Source organism: Bos taurus, chromosome 3, assembly GCF_002263795.3.
Source record: "Bos taurus isolate L1 Dominette 01449 registration number 42190680 breed Hereford chromosome 3, ARS-UCD2.0, whole genome shotgun sequence".
Lineage (NCBI taxonomy): Eukaryota > Metazoa > Chordata > Mammalia > Artiodactyla > Bovidae > Bos > Bos taurus.
The window spans coordinates 98959718-98979338 of NC_037330.1; the positions used below are offsets into that span (position 1 = coordinate 98959718).

At 38.0% G+C, this 19621-nt stretch overlaps 1 protein-coding gene and 1 non-coding gene across 6 annotated transcripts in view; both read left to right on the forward strand.

Moving 5' to 3' along the window:
* STIL (STIL centriolar assembly protein) overlaps positions 1–19621 on the forward strand; it is a 53710-nt gene that overhangs the window by 23051 nt on the left and 11038 nt on the right. For 4 of the 5 annotated variants that reach the window (XM_024987195.2, XM_059883263.1, XM_059883268.1 and 1 more), the window contains 6 exons: positions 721–830; positions 5473–5587; positions 6654–7619; positions 10731–10896; positions 14261–14492; positions 18691–18904. In XM_024987195.2, the coding sequence (XP_024842963.1) occupies positions 721–830; positions 5473–5587; positions 6654–7619; positions 10731–10896; positions 14261–14492; positions 18691–18904 (1803 nt within the window). The remainder of the gene's footprint in view (positions 1–720; positions 831–5472; positions 5588–6653; positions 7620–10730; positions 10897–14260; positions 14493–18690; positions 18905–19621) is intronic. The other variant, XM_024987201.2, reaches the window with a different exon arrangement.
* Positions 5297–5403, forward strand: LOC112446067 (U6 spliceosomal RNA). The gene has a single exon (XR_003034145.1). It is a non-coding gene; the product is annotated as a U6 spliceosomal RNA (small nuclear RNA).

The following is a 19621-nucleotide window of genomic DNA, read 5'->3' on the forward strand; positions in this document are numbered from 1 at the left end:
CAAGGCTTCAAATAACCTAAGTGTCCATGGATGGATGGATAAAGAAAATATGATTTATATTATATCACGTTTATATAATGGAAAACTATTCAACCATAAAAAAGAAAGGAAATCTTGCCATTTGTGACAACATAGATGGACTTTGAGGGCATTATGCTAAGTGAAATTAGTAAAACATAGACAAACACCGTATGTCACTTGTATGTGGAATATTTAAAAAAAATTAAAACATTTTATTGAACTCACGGACAGAGAACAAATTGGTGATTTGCAAGAGAGTGACAAGGGTTAGGGAAGGTTTGAGGGCGGCCAGAATGGCCAAAGGTGGTCCAAAGACACAGACTTGCAGTTTTAAAGTAGTGAGTCATGGAGATGTAATATACAGCATGGTGAATATAGTTAACAATACTATATTATATTTTGAAAATTCTTATCATAAGAAAAAATTTATCATCTGTATGGTGGTGAATGTTAACTAGACTTAATTGTGGTGGATGTTTAACAATATATTCAAATATCAAATCATGTTGTATACCTCAAAGTATTATAATGGTATGTCAATTATATCTCAATTAAAAAATATTTTTTTAAAGAAAGATTACAGTTACAGAAATCATAATTCCCCTTTCCACCCAGTGTTTCAGAGCTACTTTTCATCTATATAGTGTTCTCTGGTGTTTATTTAAGTCACATCTCAAAGTATGACCTACTTTATTTCAGAATGTTGAACCTTCTGACAAAAATCCAGTCTGTTTTGAACTGAGCGCTGAAGACCAGAATGCAGAAAGAGAGTTTTTTAAAAAAGTTTCTAAGAATCTTTCAATTAAGAGGTAAAAGATATTTTTATTATCATACTTTTTTTATTACTTTCATTAGTTTTTAATAATTAAAGTAAGTCCCCAGTTATTTCTGAGGGAACTGTTGGTAAATCTTATACCACAGGTGTCCTTACTATAAATGCATTCCTTCATATTTGTAAGTTGGATGATAATTTTAATGAAGTGACAACTCTAATGTGGTTCTCATTTGACTTGATTTATTACATAGGGGAACAAAAGTATTTGTCAAGAAATTATCTTACTTAAGAAGAAACATCCTGTTTTTGTTTAGTTTGCCTTCTGTCTTCCCTTCCTTGTAGTATTAAACCTAGGGCTATCAGATAAACTACTATAAAAATAACTCCTACTATAAAAATAACTCTTCTACCTAAAACAGAAAACTTTTAAAGCAAATGTACTAGGAGAATATTAAATAATGGCTTGTGACTTTTTGGGTCCAATATCTACTTTTGTGATAAACTAAATATTCCCTTTGTATTAGGGTTCTCCAAAGAAATAGAACTAACTAGTGCATAGAGAGATTGGTTATTGGAGTCTGTTGCTATTCTAACAGATTACCACACACCTAGTGACGACAAACAATACGGATTTATTACCTTCTAGTTCTAGGAGTCAGGAGTCCACAATGGGCCTTTGCTGCTAAAATTAAAAGTGATGGTGGGGGCTCTGGCCATATCAGCCTGAAGGCGCCCGATCTCATCTGATCTTGGAAGCTAAGCAGGGTTGGGCCTGCTTAGTAAAAAAAAAAAAAGTGATGGTAGGGCTGCATTCTCTTTGGAAGTTTTAGTGGTAAATCCATGTTCCTTCTTCCAGCTTCTAGAGGCCGCCTGCATTCCTTGTTGTCTGGTGGTCCCTTACTGCACCTTCAAAGCTAGAAGCATAGCATCTTCACATCTCTCTCTGACTTCTGTTTCTTTCCTCACATCTCCTTCCCTGACTCTTATCTTGACTCCATCTTATAAGGACTCAATTGTGTTTACATTGAGCTTATCTGATCGTCTAGGATAATTTCCACATCTCAAGATTCTTACCTTAAGGACATCTGTAAACTCCCTTTTCCCTTGTTCACTAACATATTCACAGATTCTGGGGATTAGAAAGATGTCTGAAGTAAACTCTATCTTTGGGCATTTAAGTTATCCTTGAAACAGGCTAGGTCACCAGAAAACTATATTCTTATAGACTTGCAGGAACACCACCATTGACTGAAGGTTTAAGGCTTTTTTCAAGATTTTATTGAATATTTGTGAAAGAAAAAGACAAGTTAAGGGGACGCTTGGTAATTTCTTTAACATTGTTGAAAAACAATGTCTGTTTTCAGCTCTGACCAAAGCTTTGATAAGGATCAGTCATTTTTAGATTTGAATGTTAGTGAAATGTTTATCCCTAGATAACTTTTGTTGAAATTATACATTAAGTTTTTTTATTTTTTGTTTGAGTGCTAAAAAAAGCTCACAGTGAATCTTTTTTTATTTTTGGCTGCACCACACAGGATATGGGATCTTAGTTCCCCAACCAGGGACCGAAACTGTGCCCACTTGTTTTCTTTTTAAAAGTAATTGGGGGAATTCCCTGGTGTTCCAGTGGTTAGGACTCAGCACTTTCACCGCTGAGGCCTGGGTTTGATCCCTGATCAGGGAACTAAGATCCACAAGCCATATGGCATGGCCAAAATTAAAAAAGTAATGTACTTAATTTCCATTTTGAGCCCCTCTTCATTATGCGCAGTTATGGAAGCCAAATTTCAATCAATTCAAGGTCTGTTTATCCTGTTTCCTCTGAGGTTTCATGTAATTTAGAGGGGACTAATGCTATGCCCTGGCTTCCCTCGTGGCTCAGAGGTTAAAGCGTCTGCCTGGAATGCGGGAGACCTGGGTTCGATCCCTGGGTTGGGAAGATTCCCTGGAGAAGGAAATGGCAACCCACTCCAGTACTCTTGCCTGGAGAATCCCATGGAGGGAGGAGCCTGGTGGGCTACAGTCCATGGGGTCGCAAAGAGTCAGACAGGACTGAGCGACTTCACTTTGACTTTCAATGCTATGCCCTATGCTTCTCTGGTGGCTCAGATGATAAAGAATCCGCCTGCCAGTGCAGAAGACCTGGGTTCAATCCCTGGGTTGGGAAGATCCCCTGGAGAAGGGAATGGCAACCCACTCCAATATTCTTGCCTAGAGAATTCCATGGACTGTAGCCCACCAGGCTCCCCTATAGGCAGACTACCTTCTGTGTGGTCACAGAGTCGGACATGACTGAGTGACTAACATTTTCACCAACCCTGTGCCACTACTGGTGGTGTGGGGTGACGTGATTCTCATCCACCCACACCACTCGGCCACCTGCTGAGATGTTTTCTTTTGCATCTGGTCTTTGGCAGTTGGTTTGTGCAGGTTCCTGCCGCAGCCTCTTTAACCTGTTCAGGTCACTGGTTCTCTGTGTCTTGTCCATGCTGTGCGGAGGCATATGGAATATCATTCTGTATTCTCCATGTCCTTCTCGGGTATGGCAGGAGAGCTTTGTGGGATTGTTTCACTGCAGCCCCTTGGCACAGAAAGAACTCTGTGTTTGCCTCTCCAGACTGCCAGGGTTTGGGACAAAGGTCTGTTCGCTGTCAGATCTTCCACATCTGCCTAAGGGTTTCTGTTGTTCAGCCTACTACAGAGACAGGACCCTTTCTTCAAAATTCCATTAATGTCTAAGCTCTCTTAGCTTCCTTCTAGCTTTTCTGTCATCTTCCCTACCTCATCCTATTGAGATTTTATTTAGTTTAAGATGCACAAAAGCTTGATGTATATAGTCTTTCAAATCGTAGTCTTAAACTCTAATTTCAGCATTTGAAATTCAGTACCAACACTCAAAACTTTTTCTGTGTTCTATTGAGGCATGATACTTGTGACGCAGTAACTACAACTGACTAAATGGAGGAGGTACTTCAGTTAGTCTCAGAGTAGATTACCATCACAGATATAAGTACATAGGAAAAGGTAATTCCTTACTTGATTTTTCTTTATAACACAGTGAGTGTTTAATGTAATATGTTTAATATAGTGAGTATACATCTCTTTCATCAGATGATAGATTTTTTTTTATGGTAAATTCTGTATCTTATGTATTTCTATGCTCCTTAAAGTGGTTAATCAGAAAATGCTCAGTAATTTGCTTAAGAATAACTGGGTTATGGATGCAACTAGAGATGATCATACTAAGTGAAGTAAATCAAAAAGAGAAAGGCACATACCGTATGATATATGTGGAATCTAAAATATGAAATAGATGAATCTGTCTGTGAAACAGAAACAGAATCAGGGACATAGAGAATAGACTGGTGCTCGCCAAGGCGCAGGTGGGTTGGAGAGGGCTGAATTGGGAGTTTGGGATTAGCAGGAGCAAACAGGTATATACAGAATGGGTAAACAACACAGTCCTACTGTATAGCACTGGGAAATATATTCAATATCCTGTGATTAAACTATAGTGAAAAAGAATATGGAAAAGAATGTGTATGTATGTCTATGTATATATGTATGTATAACTGAGTCACTGCTGTACAGCAGTAATTAACACAACATTGTAATTCAACTACACTTTAATAAAAAAAATAAGTTAAAAAAAAGAATAAGTGGGTTAAACTTGCCATGGTCAGGAGAAGGGGATACATTATTAAGCATGAGTCTGACTGGCTCAACTTTCCTGATCATCTGACCCTGGCTTGAAAAATAAAATAATTTGTGGTTGTCAGATACTAAATTAAGTGATAAAGTACCTTCGGATCAGATCAGATCAGATCAGTCGCTCAGTCGTGTCCGACTCTTTGCGACCCCATGAATTGTAGCACGCCAGGCCTCCCTGTCCATTACCAACTCCTGGAGTTCACTCAGATTCATGTCCATCGAGTCAGTGATGCCATCCAGCCATCTCATCCTCTGTCGTCCCCTTCTCCTCCTGCCCCCAATCCCTCCCAGCATCAGAGTCTTTTCCAATGAGTCAACTCTTCGCATGAGGTGGCCAAAGTACTGGAGTTTCAGCTTTAGCATCATTCCTTCCAAAGAAATCCCAGGGCTGATCTCCTTCAGAATGGAGTGGTTGGATCTCCTTGCAGTCCAAGGGACTCTCAAGAGTCTTCTCCAACACCACAGTTCAAAAGCATCAATTCTTCGGTGTTCAGCTTTCTTCACAGTCCAACTCTCACATCCATACATGACCACTGGAAAAACTATAGCCTTGACTAGAGGGACTTTAGTTGGCAAAGTGATGTCTCTGCTTTTGAATATGCTATCTAGGTTGGTCATAACTTTCCTTCCAAGGAGTAAGTGTCTTTTAATTTTATGGCTGCAGTCACCATCTGCAGTGATTTTGGAGCCCAGAAAAATAAAGTCTGACACTGTTTCCACTGTTTCCCCATCTATTTCCCATGAAGTGATGGGACCGGATGCCTTATTCAGCTTCAAAATGAAAGAAGAGTGCTCACTTCAGCAGCACATATACTAAAATTGGAATGATACAGAGAAGATTAGCATGGCCTCTGCACAATTGTGACATGCAAATTCATGAAGTGTTCCAGATTTTTTTAAAAAATAGAAAGAACAAATGAATACTGATTACTGAAGACTTACTTTTTCTCCCATCTGTTCTTTAGCTCTTCCCAGAAGTTACCTCCAGGGAAAATGCCAACGAATGATCATGACTCTGGTGTTGAAGATGAAGATGTTTCTCCAAGACCAATTCCTAGTCCTCATCCAGTGAGTCAGAAGGTATCACTGGTCTTAGAACTCACCTTTGTAATTAGAAACCTAAAAGTCTCTTCATGTTAAAGCACTCAATAATATATAAAGATAAATATCATATATTCCTCACAGGTACATTTAATTATTATATGTAATAATATTAATATGTACACATATTGTAATAAGTAAGTATAGTATTTCCAGAGAAAACCAAGGAAAAGAGGTTAAGTTAGCTCCCTAGGATTATATAACTAGGAAGTAGTAAAGCTGGAATTCAGGAAGTTTAGGATTTGGTAGACTAGTAGTTTAAGAGGTTTAGTTTCAGAATCTGGTGCTTTTAACCCATGTAGAATCAACATTCTATACTATCACCGGCACTTGACATTGTTCTTATCACCATATTTTGAGAAAACATTCTACTTGCTTTTGGAGATTGCTAGCAACCCATCATTATTTTTTTTATTGAGGCAAACTAGTGGGTTATTTTAGAATTTTTCTGTTTTAATTGGACTAATTACTTATTACAAGAAAAAGGAATGGGAAAGTTTTCTTAAATTAATATTATAACCAAATTCACCACAGCGAGTACTTTACTTACTCTATTTGGCTCTCCTCCAGCTCTTTTACTAGATATCAATAAAAAGAATAGCAGTGAATAATTTCACTTAGTATGATATTTTTAAATACTTACTGGAAGACCCTTTCTTATTAAGATGAAAAAACACTATTCTTTGCTAGATGTATTGAAGCATCTGGCCTGATGATTTTTTGTTTTTGCAGAGAGGGTAAAAAAAGTCTGTTTCCCATGTCGAGTTCTGTAACCTAAGCAACGTCAATCGGTGTTCCAGTGAAAAGAGTTTCATTGGTAAACAAGTTTGTGAGGGCAAGGACCTTATTTATTTTGTTCACAGTTGTGTTCCTGGTACTAGCACATAGAAGATGCCCAGCAAATATTTGTCAATTGTCTAAATAATCAATACTTTTTAATTAATAACTGGATACAATTTGGAAAATACTAGCTTAAAGGAAAATGAAGCATATATCATTCTCCTGAAAGGCACTTTTTCTTCTTTCATTTCTTTCCCACTTATAGGTTTCTAAGATCCAGCCATCAGTTCCTGAACTTTCACTTGTGTTGGATGAAAACTCCATAGAACCAACCCCTGTGCCTAACCCATTGGAAATGGTGAATAATGAAAATCCTCCTTTGTTGATTAACCATGCTGAGCACCTTGAGCAGTCACAACCCCAGCTTTGTGATGAGAAACACAGACCAGAAGCAGAAGCTGGAGAGCCTTCCTTCAGAGGGCTACCAAATCCATTAAACCAAGACACTGCTCCTTTGAGACACTGCAAAGTAAGACAGCTGTCTACCTGTAAGAAAGGGAACTCTCATATCAGGAACAGTAGTAAGCCCTCTTTTAATGGACTGTCTTCAGATACATCTGAAAAGCTTCAAACAGTTTCTGCTGCAAATGTACACAAAGAAGAGTATCCTGTAAGATCCTCCACGTTTAATTCCAAGCAGTCTTCTCTTGCCCCACAGTCCCACCCACACAATTTTGTTTTTTCACTCCATAATTCAGGAAGACCGATGGAATTTCAAATACCTACTCCCCAGCCACCCTCTTACTATTCCACGAATGTTTGCAGTTGTTGCCAGCATCATGGCCATATTCAGTATAGTCCAATAAATTCTTGGCAGGGAATGAATACAGTAGGATCTGTTCAAGACCTCAAGTCTGAAACCCTGCACAAACATTCATTATTTCATCCAAGTGGATGTCCAGCTCAGTACCATAATGCATTCTTTTCTTCAAGTAGTCCTATAGCCTTGAGACCTCAGGGAAACATGAGGGGTTGTTCTTCCGACAGCAATGTAGAACCATCACCTGCGGCAAGACTGCCTCCACACGTGGACTTCTGTAGCCCATGGCCTTGTGCAGTATGTATGCACACACCCAAGACTGGGTCAGATGATGGGATGATGGGACTGTCTCCAGATGCGTATAGGTTCATCACAGAGCAAGACAGACAGCTGCGACTACTTCAAGCACAGGTTTGCTAGCTTTCTTCTGTTAAATTCTTGAATTTTTAAAAAGTAACTGGCAACTCTTCAGTAACTATAGTTTATGAAGTGGAATTGCAGAATGTCAGAATTAGAAGAGACCCTGGAAACTGGATTCTAGTCCCTGATGTTTTACACATTAGGGAAATGCGGATTTGAATAAGGAAATGGCAACCTACTCCATTACTCTTGCCTGGGAAACCCCATGGATGGAAGGAGCCTGTCAGGCTACAGTCCATGGAGTTGCAAAAGAGTCAGACACGACTTAGCGACTGAACAACAACAATCAGGGTTTTATTTGTTGCTTTATTTTATTTTGTTATACCAGATAAAATATTTTTTTCTTTTTATCCTTAGATGACTGACTCCATATATTTACTGAATAATGTATCTTTTTGTTAATGATTTAAACATGTATTTTTTATTTTATAATGACAGTATCCTGTGTTTGTATCTATTTCTATACCGCACTCTCCATTGATCTGCCTATCTATTCCAGCACTACTACCATTTAGTTTAATCTCTATAACTTTGTAGTAAATGTCTTATCAAGTATTTCATATGCAATTTCTCTAAACCTCACTTTTCTCAGCCGTAAATTGGGAATGCTGCTGTTGCTGCTAAGTCGTGTCAGTCGTGTCTGACTCTGTGCTATCCCATAGATGGCAGCCCACCAGGCTCTGCCATCCCTGGGATTCTCCAGGCAAGAACACTGGAGTGGGTTGCCATTTCCTTCTCCAGTGCATGAAAGTGAAAAGGGAAAGTGGAGTCGCTCAGTCGTGTCCAACTCTTCGCGACCCCATGGATTGTAGCCTACCAGACTCCTCCATCCATGGGATTTTCCAGGCAAGAGTATTGGAGTGGGGTGCCATTGCCTTCTCTGAAATTGGGAATAATGATCGGTGTTACTAATATATGTAGCTCTGATAGTTAAATGAATTTATATGTGTATACACACACACACACACACACACACACACACACACATACATCTGTCTATCTATCTAAAGTGCATAGTGTAGGATGAAGCTTTAGTAAACAGTCAGCAAATTACAATTATCTTATTTGTCTCTTAGTCCTTACAACTACCTTAGTTTTAGGTAATATTGAATCTCACAGTGGCTAAATAGCTTTTCCAAAAGGTAACAGAGTAGGAGTTAAGTTATGTCCTCATGACACTAAAGTCCATGCTCTGAACCACTATAAGTACATATTCCTTTTTGTATTATTAATGCAGGTTGTATTTCTACTGATGTCAATAATTTATTGATAATACTTATTTTCCTATATTAATAAAGTTAATCTGGTAAAATTAATGAGGTGAGTTGAATTCAGCAGTGTAACTTATGGGCTTCCCTAGTGGCTCAGATGGTAAAACATCTGCCTGCAATGCAGGAGACCCAGGTTCGATCCTTGGGTTGGGAAGATCCCCTGGAGAAGGAAATTAATCTGCTAAAATTAATGAGATGAGTTGAATATAAAGTGTAACTTATAGGGAAACAAGATTACAGTGTTTAAAAAAGGAGGCTTTTCCACTCCTAGGTGTATATGCAAGAGAAATGAAAAAATATGATCACACAAAAGCTTTTACACACGTGTTTGTAGCAACATTGTTTACAATAGCCAAGGGTGAGAACAATCCAGGGTCCATCAACTGATGAATAGATGAACACAAATGTGACATTATATATACAATGGAGTATTTCAGTCATCAAAAGGAATGAAGTACTTATAGGTACTGATAGGTACAGATGAACTTTGAAAATGTTATGCTAAATGAAAAAAGCAAGATATAAGGCCACGTGTTGTTTGGTTTCATTTCTATCAAATGTCCAGAATAGGCACATCTATAGAGATACAGTGGCTTCTCAGGTGGCACTAGAGGTAAAGAACCTGCCTTGTCAAAGCAGGAGACATAAGAGATGTGAGTTCGATCCCTTGGTTGGGAAGATCCCCCGGAGGAGAGCATGGAAAACTCCAGTATTCTCTGGAGAATCCCTTGGACAGAGGAGACTGGTAGGCTACAGTCCATAGGGTTGCAAAGAGTTGGACATGACTGAGGTGACTTAGCACACACACACACACACACACACACACACACGTATAGAGATAGAAAGTAGATTAGTGGTTGCCAGAGGCTAAATTGTGGAGCCATGGAGAGTGACAGCTAGTTGGTCCAAAGATTTTGCAAAGGTTAATGAAAATTTTGTAAAGTTAGATGGTGGTGATGGATGCAGACTTTGAGAATATACTAAAAACTATGGAATTGTATACAGGAATAAGTTGGTTTTTTTTTTTTCTTTTAAATTGGAGGCTAATTGCTTTACAATGTTGTGTTGGTTTCTGCCATACAACATCATGAATCGGTCATAGCTATATATTCCTTTCCTCTTGAGCATCCCTCCCACCCCCTATAAAGGGGTAAGTTTTATGGTAGGAAGGGAAGCTTTTAGTGCTTGAACTTCAGCTTTGCTACTTGTTAATTATGTGACCTGGGCAAGTAACTTTATTTATATTGCCTCAGGTTTTTTCTCTGTAAACTGTGCTTACTAGTAGTACATATTCACAGGGTTGTTGTAAAAATCATACATAAAAGCTCTTATTGTAATGTCTTGTAAACAGGAAACACTCAGTGTTAGAGATTGTTATTAATATTTCCAGTTTCAGCATGACCAAACATGGACAATTCTGGGTGACCTTTATAAAATGAATCTTGTGTAAAAAAATTGTTCACATTTGGTATGTAGAATTAGAGAATCTCTATCTTACTTTTGATTCATAAGTGAAATAGAAATAAAATGTCAGAGTATTAACATTAAGGCTTTTCTACATGAGTGTCAATTTATGAATGTTAATCTAAGCACCAATGTTTTTACTTTTAATAGGTAGCCCATTTAAATGCTTCTTAATAACTAATGACAATGATTTTCAGCATTGAATAAGTTTTATGATATAATCTAGTTGAAATGTGAGAAAATGCAGTTAAAAGTCAGTTATTTATAACTGGGGCACTCTGTAATTCATTTTTAAACTCTTCTGTCAGTTTGGTTGTTTACTTCACTGTCATAAACATACATAAAAAGGTGTTTTTAATTGATACAGATTCAGCGTTTGTTAGAAGCACAGTCTCTGCAGCCCTGTTCCCCTAAGACAACCACTGTTGAAGACACAACGCAAGCTGCAAGACAAATGGAGTTGGTTTCCATGGAAGCACAGTCTCCCCCTGCTTTGCACATGAGAAAAAGTGTAAGCATTGCTGTGAGCACAGGTAATTTCATTTTTCTTAATTTGTACATAGTACACATAGAATTTAAACCAAGGTGATGAGTATGTAACTTAACTCTGTGTGTGATTTTACTCTTTATGAAATAAAACTCTACCTGTAAACAGATTGGAAACCACATAACGTAATGTGTTGTTTGTTTTTGCTGCTTTTCCAAGCTGGACCCAGTTCTAATGAGAGAAGTCATCTGTGGTTTAGGGGATCAGGGAAGATTTCATCCATGCAGTGTTACTGATTCTGGGCCTTGAAGGGAATGTAGGATCTTGGTGGAATTGAGAGATGGCAGAACAGATTAAGTAGAGAAAATACAGGCTCAGAGAAACAACACAGAGTTCTGAGTTGTCTAGTACTCTACCCATTACTATGTCACAGAGAGCCATTACTACATCTTTCACAAAGCTGTGTCTGTTTCATCTTATAAGCAAAATAGAAGGCCTTTTTAAAAACAATAATATAAATGACATCTATGTGTTTACATATTTCCTCACAATCAGACTATGAGATCTTTCAGAACATTTTCGTGTGTTTAGTATCTAACAAGATGTTTAGAATATAGGGTGGTAGTTATAAGACTGAAGAGGAAGAGTCATGTACAGTGTTGATAAAATTTGAAAACTAATTGGATATGGCAGTTGGAAGAGGGAAGATTCAAGTTACTTTAGTTAAATGCCGTGTTATTATCCTGGATTGGATCCTGAAACAGAAAAAGGATATTAGTGGAAAAATTGGTGAAATCCAAACAAAGTCTGGAGTTTTAGTTAATAGTAATGTACCAACACTGTTTTCTTGATTTTGAAAAATGTACCATGATAATGTAAGATGTTAACAACAGGGAGAACTGGGTGAGGAATACACAGTAACTCTCTGTTTTATCTTCTCTGTGAATCTAGAATTATTCCAAAATTAAACATTTATTAAAGGTGAAAATAAAAGTTACTTCATGATTTTGAGCTTGGATGACAGAGGGAGGCAAGTTAGAGAAGCAGAGGAGAGGAGATGAGTTCAGTCTAAATATCTGTTCAGATTGAGCTACTTTTGGAAATGTAGATAGTAATACTCAAATGTTAGGAGAGGGGAGTGGATTGATGACATAAGAGTTGTGAAAGTAACAGATGAAGGTTTGAACCTGGAGAATACAAATTTGAGAGAGAGCATTAACAAGGAAGAAAGATTGCTGTATTCTTTATCTGTACCCAGATGTTATCTAAACTTCATGAAGAGGGCAGCAATGAGGGAGGGTAGCGGGAACCTCATGTACGTTTATTAAATTCAGGTATTACTCAATATTAAGATTTTTTAGCAGCAAGTAACATAAGCAACTTTGAACTAAGCAAGGAGGGGGAATTTACTGGAAGGATATGGGGATGTTTCATGAAAACCAAGGCCAAGAATTGGGCTGGACTTCAGAGAAAAACTAGACGTAGAAACTAGAAAATCACTGGAGTATCCAGTTATTACACATGGCTGTTTTATCAACTCTATCTGGAGCCTTCACTGCTTTACATTTTAAAATACAGCTCACCCAGAGCCTCAGAGTTTCTGTTACGCAGTTCTACCCATGTACACAAACACATTATGATCCTTCAGTCTCAACTTCAAAATGCAGAGAACCTGAATGGTCTAGTTTGGATTAGATTTTAATCCCTGGTTCAGGGATAAGGGGATTGAGAAGCATGTAATAGGGGCATATCTGTTGGAGTCTCGTCTTTGTTAATTGCAAGGATGACAATTTCCTGCATATGTGTGTTGTAGAGGGTGGTGGTAAAGGAGTATTAGGAGATAAACAAACCAAAAAGTACAGTTTCCTTCTATGTCCTCTTGTGAAGTGCTGTACTTACTATATTCCAGTTGTTCATCATCTGTATCTGTCACTGGACTGTAAACTTTTATTGACTGTTGTATCTCATTACCTAACCTGATGCCTAAATCAAACTGATATCCTGAAGTTATTTGAAACAAGTTTTCAAGCATGATGTATATTTCAAATATTTTGAAACCTCATAGAGTCATATTTAGAGCTTTGACTTACATGCAGAAAAATGAATTATTAGTCATTTGAATTAAGAGGCTCTCTATGATAATACTTAATTCCTAAGGGTGTACACTGGTGGGCATTCAGGAAGAGTGGCAGCACTCACATAACTTTTCGAAATTGTCCTTTTATTTTTGGGTGGGCTGTGCTGTGTGGCTTGCAGGATCTTGGATCCCTGACCAGGGATTTTTTTAAATGCTTAGTGAATACAAAAATAAATCATCCTTTTATTAATTTATGTTTATAAAATCACCCGAGTTGATGCTCAAAGTGGAAACAATTTTGACTTGAATTTAGTCTTTGGTTTTAACTTTATTTCTTTAAATCATGTATGTATTGCAATATCTCTCAAAATGTAGAATGCATATTGCTCAGATTCAAAAGATGATTTGGTGTAGTATACAGATTACTATTTTGTACTGTGTAGATTTGTTTGTTCCCATAAGTATTAGAAAAAAACATAACTAGCACATAAAATGGAGAAGGCAATGGCACCCCACTCCAGTACTCTTGCCTGGAAAGTCCCATTGATGGAGGAGCCTGGAAGGCTGCAGGGGTTGCTGAGGGTCAGACACGACTGAGCGACTTCACTTTCACTTTTCACTTTCATGCATTGGAGAGGGGAATGGCAACCCACTCCAGTGTTCTTGCCTGGAGAATCCCAGGGACGGGGGAGCCTGGTGGGCTGCCATCTATGGGGTCACACAGAGTTGGACACGACCTAAGTGACTTAGCAGCAGTAGCAGCACATAAAAATCTATGATTTCACAGAAATGATGCAGCTCAGTAAAACAGTGAGTTGATTTAAAGAAAATCAGTAAGCAAATAATAATACATGCAAATAATTGTGCAAATGATCTATAAAATTTGGGAAATATTTGGTTTTTACTTGCCTTATATTACATATATCTGATATAACCCTGATATAGTCTCATACATATTGTGTTTAAGAATCAAAATCAAAGAGCCCAGGGATTTGCATTTTATATATTTTCTCCTGTTTTTCAGAACAGCAGTTTTCAAAACACACATATACTCCAAATCATATTCAGAACCTTGACAGGTAAAACCCGTCCTGAGAGCTACACCTCTTAGAGAGTCAGGGCCTGAGAGGTCCTCTTTCCCTTTGTACTCAGTTTCCTCTCTTTACTTGTCATTTATTTCTTCATGGCATTTCTGAGAAAATATAATCTGAAAACAGTTCTAGGTAATTGTGTTAAAATAATATAGCTAATGTTACTTACAAAAGTTTGTCAGAGAATTATTTTCTATAATTGAGTGTCTGTTTCTGCATCTGTTAAATCATCTGTTCTCCAGGTGCCAGCTTGTTTTGGAATGCGGCAGGTGACCATCAAGAGCCTGAATCTCAGCTGAGGCAAGATGACACCAAGATTTCCAGTGAGGACATGAATTTTTCTGTCGATATTAATAATGAAGTCACAAGTACGCCAGGTAGTGCATCTTCGCTAAAAGCTGTTGATATTCCCAGTTTTGAAGAGAGTAACGTTGCTGTGGAAGAAGAATTTAATCAGCAACTTTGTATATCCAAGTAAGATCTCTTCAATTCAGTATTCATCTTCTTTTTTTCTTTTTAAATTCTAATATTCCTCTGGTATTCTAACTCAGAAACAAGTTTGTTTTGTAAAAGTATTTCATGGTGTCTTTCCTAATGCGATTCCTATGTAACAGACAGTTCTTTGGCTGCACCACTCGTCATACGGGATCTTAGTTTCCCTGACCAGGGATCTAACCTATGCCCCCTGCAGTGGAACCATGGAGTCCTAACCACTAGACTTCTAACCACTGAAATGCCAGGGAATTCCCTGTAAAAGACAATTCTGAGCCTTCTGTGACCATTCCCAGATGTCAGTCATTGGATGTATGAAACAGTCTGACTGAATCAGAACAGTTGAAGATCAGAAATATGTATGTCAGGCCTCACTGGAGAGTCTGACACTAGGTCCCAGATGGAGCCAGGGTCCTGAATTTTTTAAATTTTTATAAAGATACATACTGCAATTATATGTGTATAATAACAGAGTCTTTATTTCTGAGAGATGTAACCTGTTATTCAAGATATACTCGGTAAGCTAATGGGGATGAAATGGTAAAGGGTAGAGCTGAAGTAAGATAGGCTCTGAGTAGATAATTTTTAAAACTGATTGTACATAGTGGTTTGTTAAACTCTCTTGTGTTTGAAATTTTTCATTCTGAAATTTTCTATTAAAAAAATAAGGATTCTGAAGTAATTCAGATCATTTGCAAATTTGTAAACAAATTCAGCAAATATTCTTTGAGCTTCTGGTATATGCTGCCAAAAAACTAAGCCCTAGAAATTGAGCAGTAGGTCAGACAAAGCTCCTAACTTCATGGAATTTCCATGAGTTCTGGAGACAATAACCGCATCAGCAGGAAACATAATTTCATATAAAGACCACTGCCTGAAGAAAATAAACCAGGGTGACCAAGTGGAGTGTAACTAGGAGAGTGGCATGGGAGTGAAGTGGGTATATTAAGTAAGATGGTGAAAGAAGCCTTCAGATTACGTAGGGCTTTGGAGGATGTAGAAGTTCTGAATATATTCTGCATTCATTAACATCAGGGAGGATTTTTAAATGACATAGTGGTATGATCATTTTTGTTTCTTAAAGGCCATTCCAGCTGTTTTGTGGCAAGTGAACTGAGGGGGTTAAGATTAGAAGTAAGGAGACTGGTTAGTAGACTGAAGACCAAGTGAGATGAAGGTGCCTGGGAATTAGAAGTGGTGGCAGGGATCAGGTATAGGATAAATTTTGAATGTAAAGGAGTAAGGTGGGTTAAAATACCACAGTGTAATATCACATGAAATAGTTTTAAAAGAGGTGAATTCAGTGGTAGGGGTGGCATGGGCAGGCAGTTGATTACTTTTTAAAATTTTAAGCCTTTTGGTAATATTTGATATTTTAAATTATCTGATTACAATAATGATTAGAACAAGAAACACACCCATCTAGAAAACCAGAAATATTTATCTGCTTTGCTCAGTAGAGAGTATGTTTTAACCTTAAAATTCAATTAAGTATTCATAATATGTACCACAGTATATTAAAAAGATCTGTATACCTGTCTCAACCCCCACTAGACTGAATTCCTTCCGGTTGTGGATCATACTCATTTCTGTACCTTTAGGACTTGAACAAGTGTCTAGTTCCCCACATCAGCTACTTCACAGATGTTTGGTGATAGGAAGAGCAGTTTGGGGTAAGCCCCCAAGATAAGTTCACATTTCACTTGGAATAGTTACAGAAAATGAGAACAAAGAGACATGAACCGTGGTTATCCTTACTTGTTCTCCCTGTGGTTATCCACATTTATTCTATTGTATTTCCTTTTGTAAATTGTAGACTACTTTCAAGGATTAGTTTTTCCCTCTGAAAGTAGAACTTTAAAAATCTCCTATCCATTGTGGTTCTTAATTTCAGAAACAGATCTGAGTTAACTGATAGAATGCAATTAATTGCTTTTTCAGGGTGATTAACCAACTCTGTGGATTCCAACATATAACTATAACAAAGATCTGATCTTTGTTCTGCATAGATTATGATTCGGATTAAATAGTATCTCCAGTGTTGTGTACGGTGGTTTCAGTGCTTTTCTAGGATTCTTCCCAAACATCTGGTCTGATTCCTGCTGTGGTTCGTGCTGCTGAGTATTCATACATGGCACCTGGCCACCTGAGTCCCCTGTCCCCTTTGGATGTGTTGCTGGGTTAGTCTAATGTTAAAGCAGTTTGTGAAAGGTAGATTTGACTTGCAGCATATATGGTAATCGGTTGCTTTTTCCCAGGGAAGAACCATGTGTGATATCCATAGATTTTCTTTTGACACAATACTTTTTCCCTTTTTTTACGAAGTCAGGCTTTGGACATGCCTGCTAATACTTGCCATATTAGAATCATCTTTAAACAATTTTTAAAATTTGAAATTGTTAATGTTTTAGTTCTTTTCTTCTGGAATTTTTAGCTTTTATTTTTGTTTGGTAGGTTAGACACCAAAACAGGTATTTTTAAATTCTTGAAAAGGCAATATAGCAGAGTGATTAAGAGCATGGAGCCAAACTGCCTGGATTCAAATCACAACTGTGTGACCATGGGCAGGTCTCATAATTTCTGAATGCTTCTGTTTTCTATATATGGAGACAGTGAAAGTACCTATCTCAGGATTGTTGTAAAGATTAGATGAGTTAATATATGTAAAACACATAGAATAGTACCAGATTAGTACCTTAAAAATTAATTGTCATCATTTAGCTAAAGGTAGAATAAGTCTAACTCAGTGACTGACGTGAACTCTCTTTAAAAAATAAAGAGCTTTGCAGATGTTTGCATGATAAAAATCCTGCTCGGTACAAGTACTTTCCCCAGAAGCCATACAATCTCTGAAGCCTGGCTTTCTGCTTCTACATTTGAGTTTTGATGTCTTCATTAAAGTGCAATCAGTTAACATGATTGAAGATAAAGGTTCAATGTGCTATTTAGGAAGTAAGGGGATAGCAGCAGGAGATGAAGAAAACTAGCAATTACAGACCCCCACTAGGTTTATCTGGTACCGTGCTAGGCACTTTGTATCTCCTTTAGTCCTGTCTCATGTTTTTCAACCCAGGGTGGTAGATGCTGTTTTTCCCATTTTATGAATGAGGAAGCTGAGGCCAAGAGAGATTAAGATATTTGCCCAAGATATAATGAACACACAGATACCTTTATTATAAATGAGAGTATATCTTCCCTGGTGGTGCAGAGGATAAAGAGTCTGCCTGCAACGTGGGAGACCCAAGTTCAGTCCTTGAGTCGGGAAGATCCCCTGGAGAAGGAAATGGCAACCCACTCCAATATTCTTGTCTGGAGGATCCCCATGGACGGAGGAGCTTGGTGGACTACAGTCCATGGGGTCGCAAAGAGTCGGACATGACTGAGCGACTTCACGTTTTTATATGTGTATAGGCTTCCCTGGTGGCGCAGAGGTTAAAGCGTCTGCAATGTGGGAGACCTGGGTTTGATCCCTGGGTCGGGAAGATCCCCTGGAGAAGGAAATGGCAACCCACTCCAGTATTCTTGCCTGGAGAATCCCATGGACAGAGGAGCTTGGTGGGCTACAGTCCATGGGTCGCAAAGAATCAGGCACGACTAAGCGACTTCACTTTCACTTTCACTTTAAGAGATAAAAGAAAGTGCTAATGGAGGTTGAAAGAAGCAAGAGGACATATCCAATTAACGTTTTAGAACATCATAGAGGAAGTAAACTTTTAAAATGTCCCTTGAACAGTGGATAGGATTTTGATAAGAGTATGTCAATTTAAAAGCATTAGAACAGTAACTCTTGGCTCCAGGGCATTTGAAAATACAATAAATTGGGGCGCTCCACCAGTTGAGAATCTGTGTGGGGAGAAGTCCAAACAGTTGTGTTTTTAAAAACTTTACAAGTAATATTGATGGTGTAATTAAGATTGAGAACTATTGCATAGTAGACAAAATTTATGGGCAGAAGAACTCAGAGTATTGTTCGTAATCCAATTTGTTCAGAAGATAAAACAGGGAGCACCGATTGAAAGGGACTGGCTGAAAAGCCAGGTTGACTATCAAATTTCAGAGAGCTTTGACTGGCATAATAAGGAATTGTTTTTGTTTTAATAAACCATTTACGATTTGTTTGTTTTGTTGTTGTAAAACAAAATAACAGAATTAACTAACAGTTACTTTATGTCCTTTCAAGCAGCTCTTCTCCACTTGAGAGAAAAGAACCTGATGTACCCGTATTCTTTCCGAATCCCCTGCAAGCGGAGTGTGGAAGCATGTGCTTCCAGAGTGGACCAACAGAGGGTGCCACTAATAGCTCTGGAACATCAGGGGAACCCCAAACCGAGCAAGTAATGCAACCCTTGCCTCATCAACCATCAGATAACCAGCAACTATTCCAGGACGTGTTGGTAAGAAAATGTAAAGCATTCTGTCTTTTGTGAGATGGTGATTTAGTCTAAGGTACACTAGTTAAGCCTTTCCCATCTTTAAACTGATGGGGACCTTGCTAGGAAAAGATTTTCCCCTAATTCAAGTTCGAAGTTAGTACCAGAAAAAATAAGCAAGAGCTTGCAGGAGGTTTGAAAATTGGAAAGTAATAGAATATTTATGATAATTTTTGCTGATTTCAGCTCATATAAGCAGATTTTTATGGAATACTTAGCTTAGTCTAAGAAAATGAACTGAGTAAAGTGGGTAATATAAAGATGAACATGACAGTCTCTGCCTTTGAAAACTTAAGGGAGATAACACATGCATACCAGTAACAAACGACTAAAGTGAATAGTACTGTAAGCAAAAGCAGCACACAGTAAAAAGGAGTTGATGTGTGGCAGAAACCCGCACAATATTGTAAAATGTAGACTGGGACTTGGAGGTCAAATGACTGTGGCTGTCACTTACAATCAAATTGTAGATTTTAGAACACTTGATTTCTCCATTTATAATTGAAGACTAATTAAACATACTTAGGCCCCTAAGTATTTATCAGTTAACTCAGATTTGTTGTTTGCCTGCTAGGTCCTACACTGGTGCTGGCAGCCATGTGCTCAAGGGAATGAAATATGCTTTAATGTCAGGAAGGCAGAATTACAGGTCATTCTCATTCAGAGTGAGAAAAGAGGAGT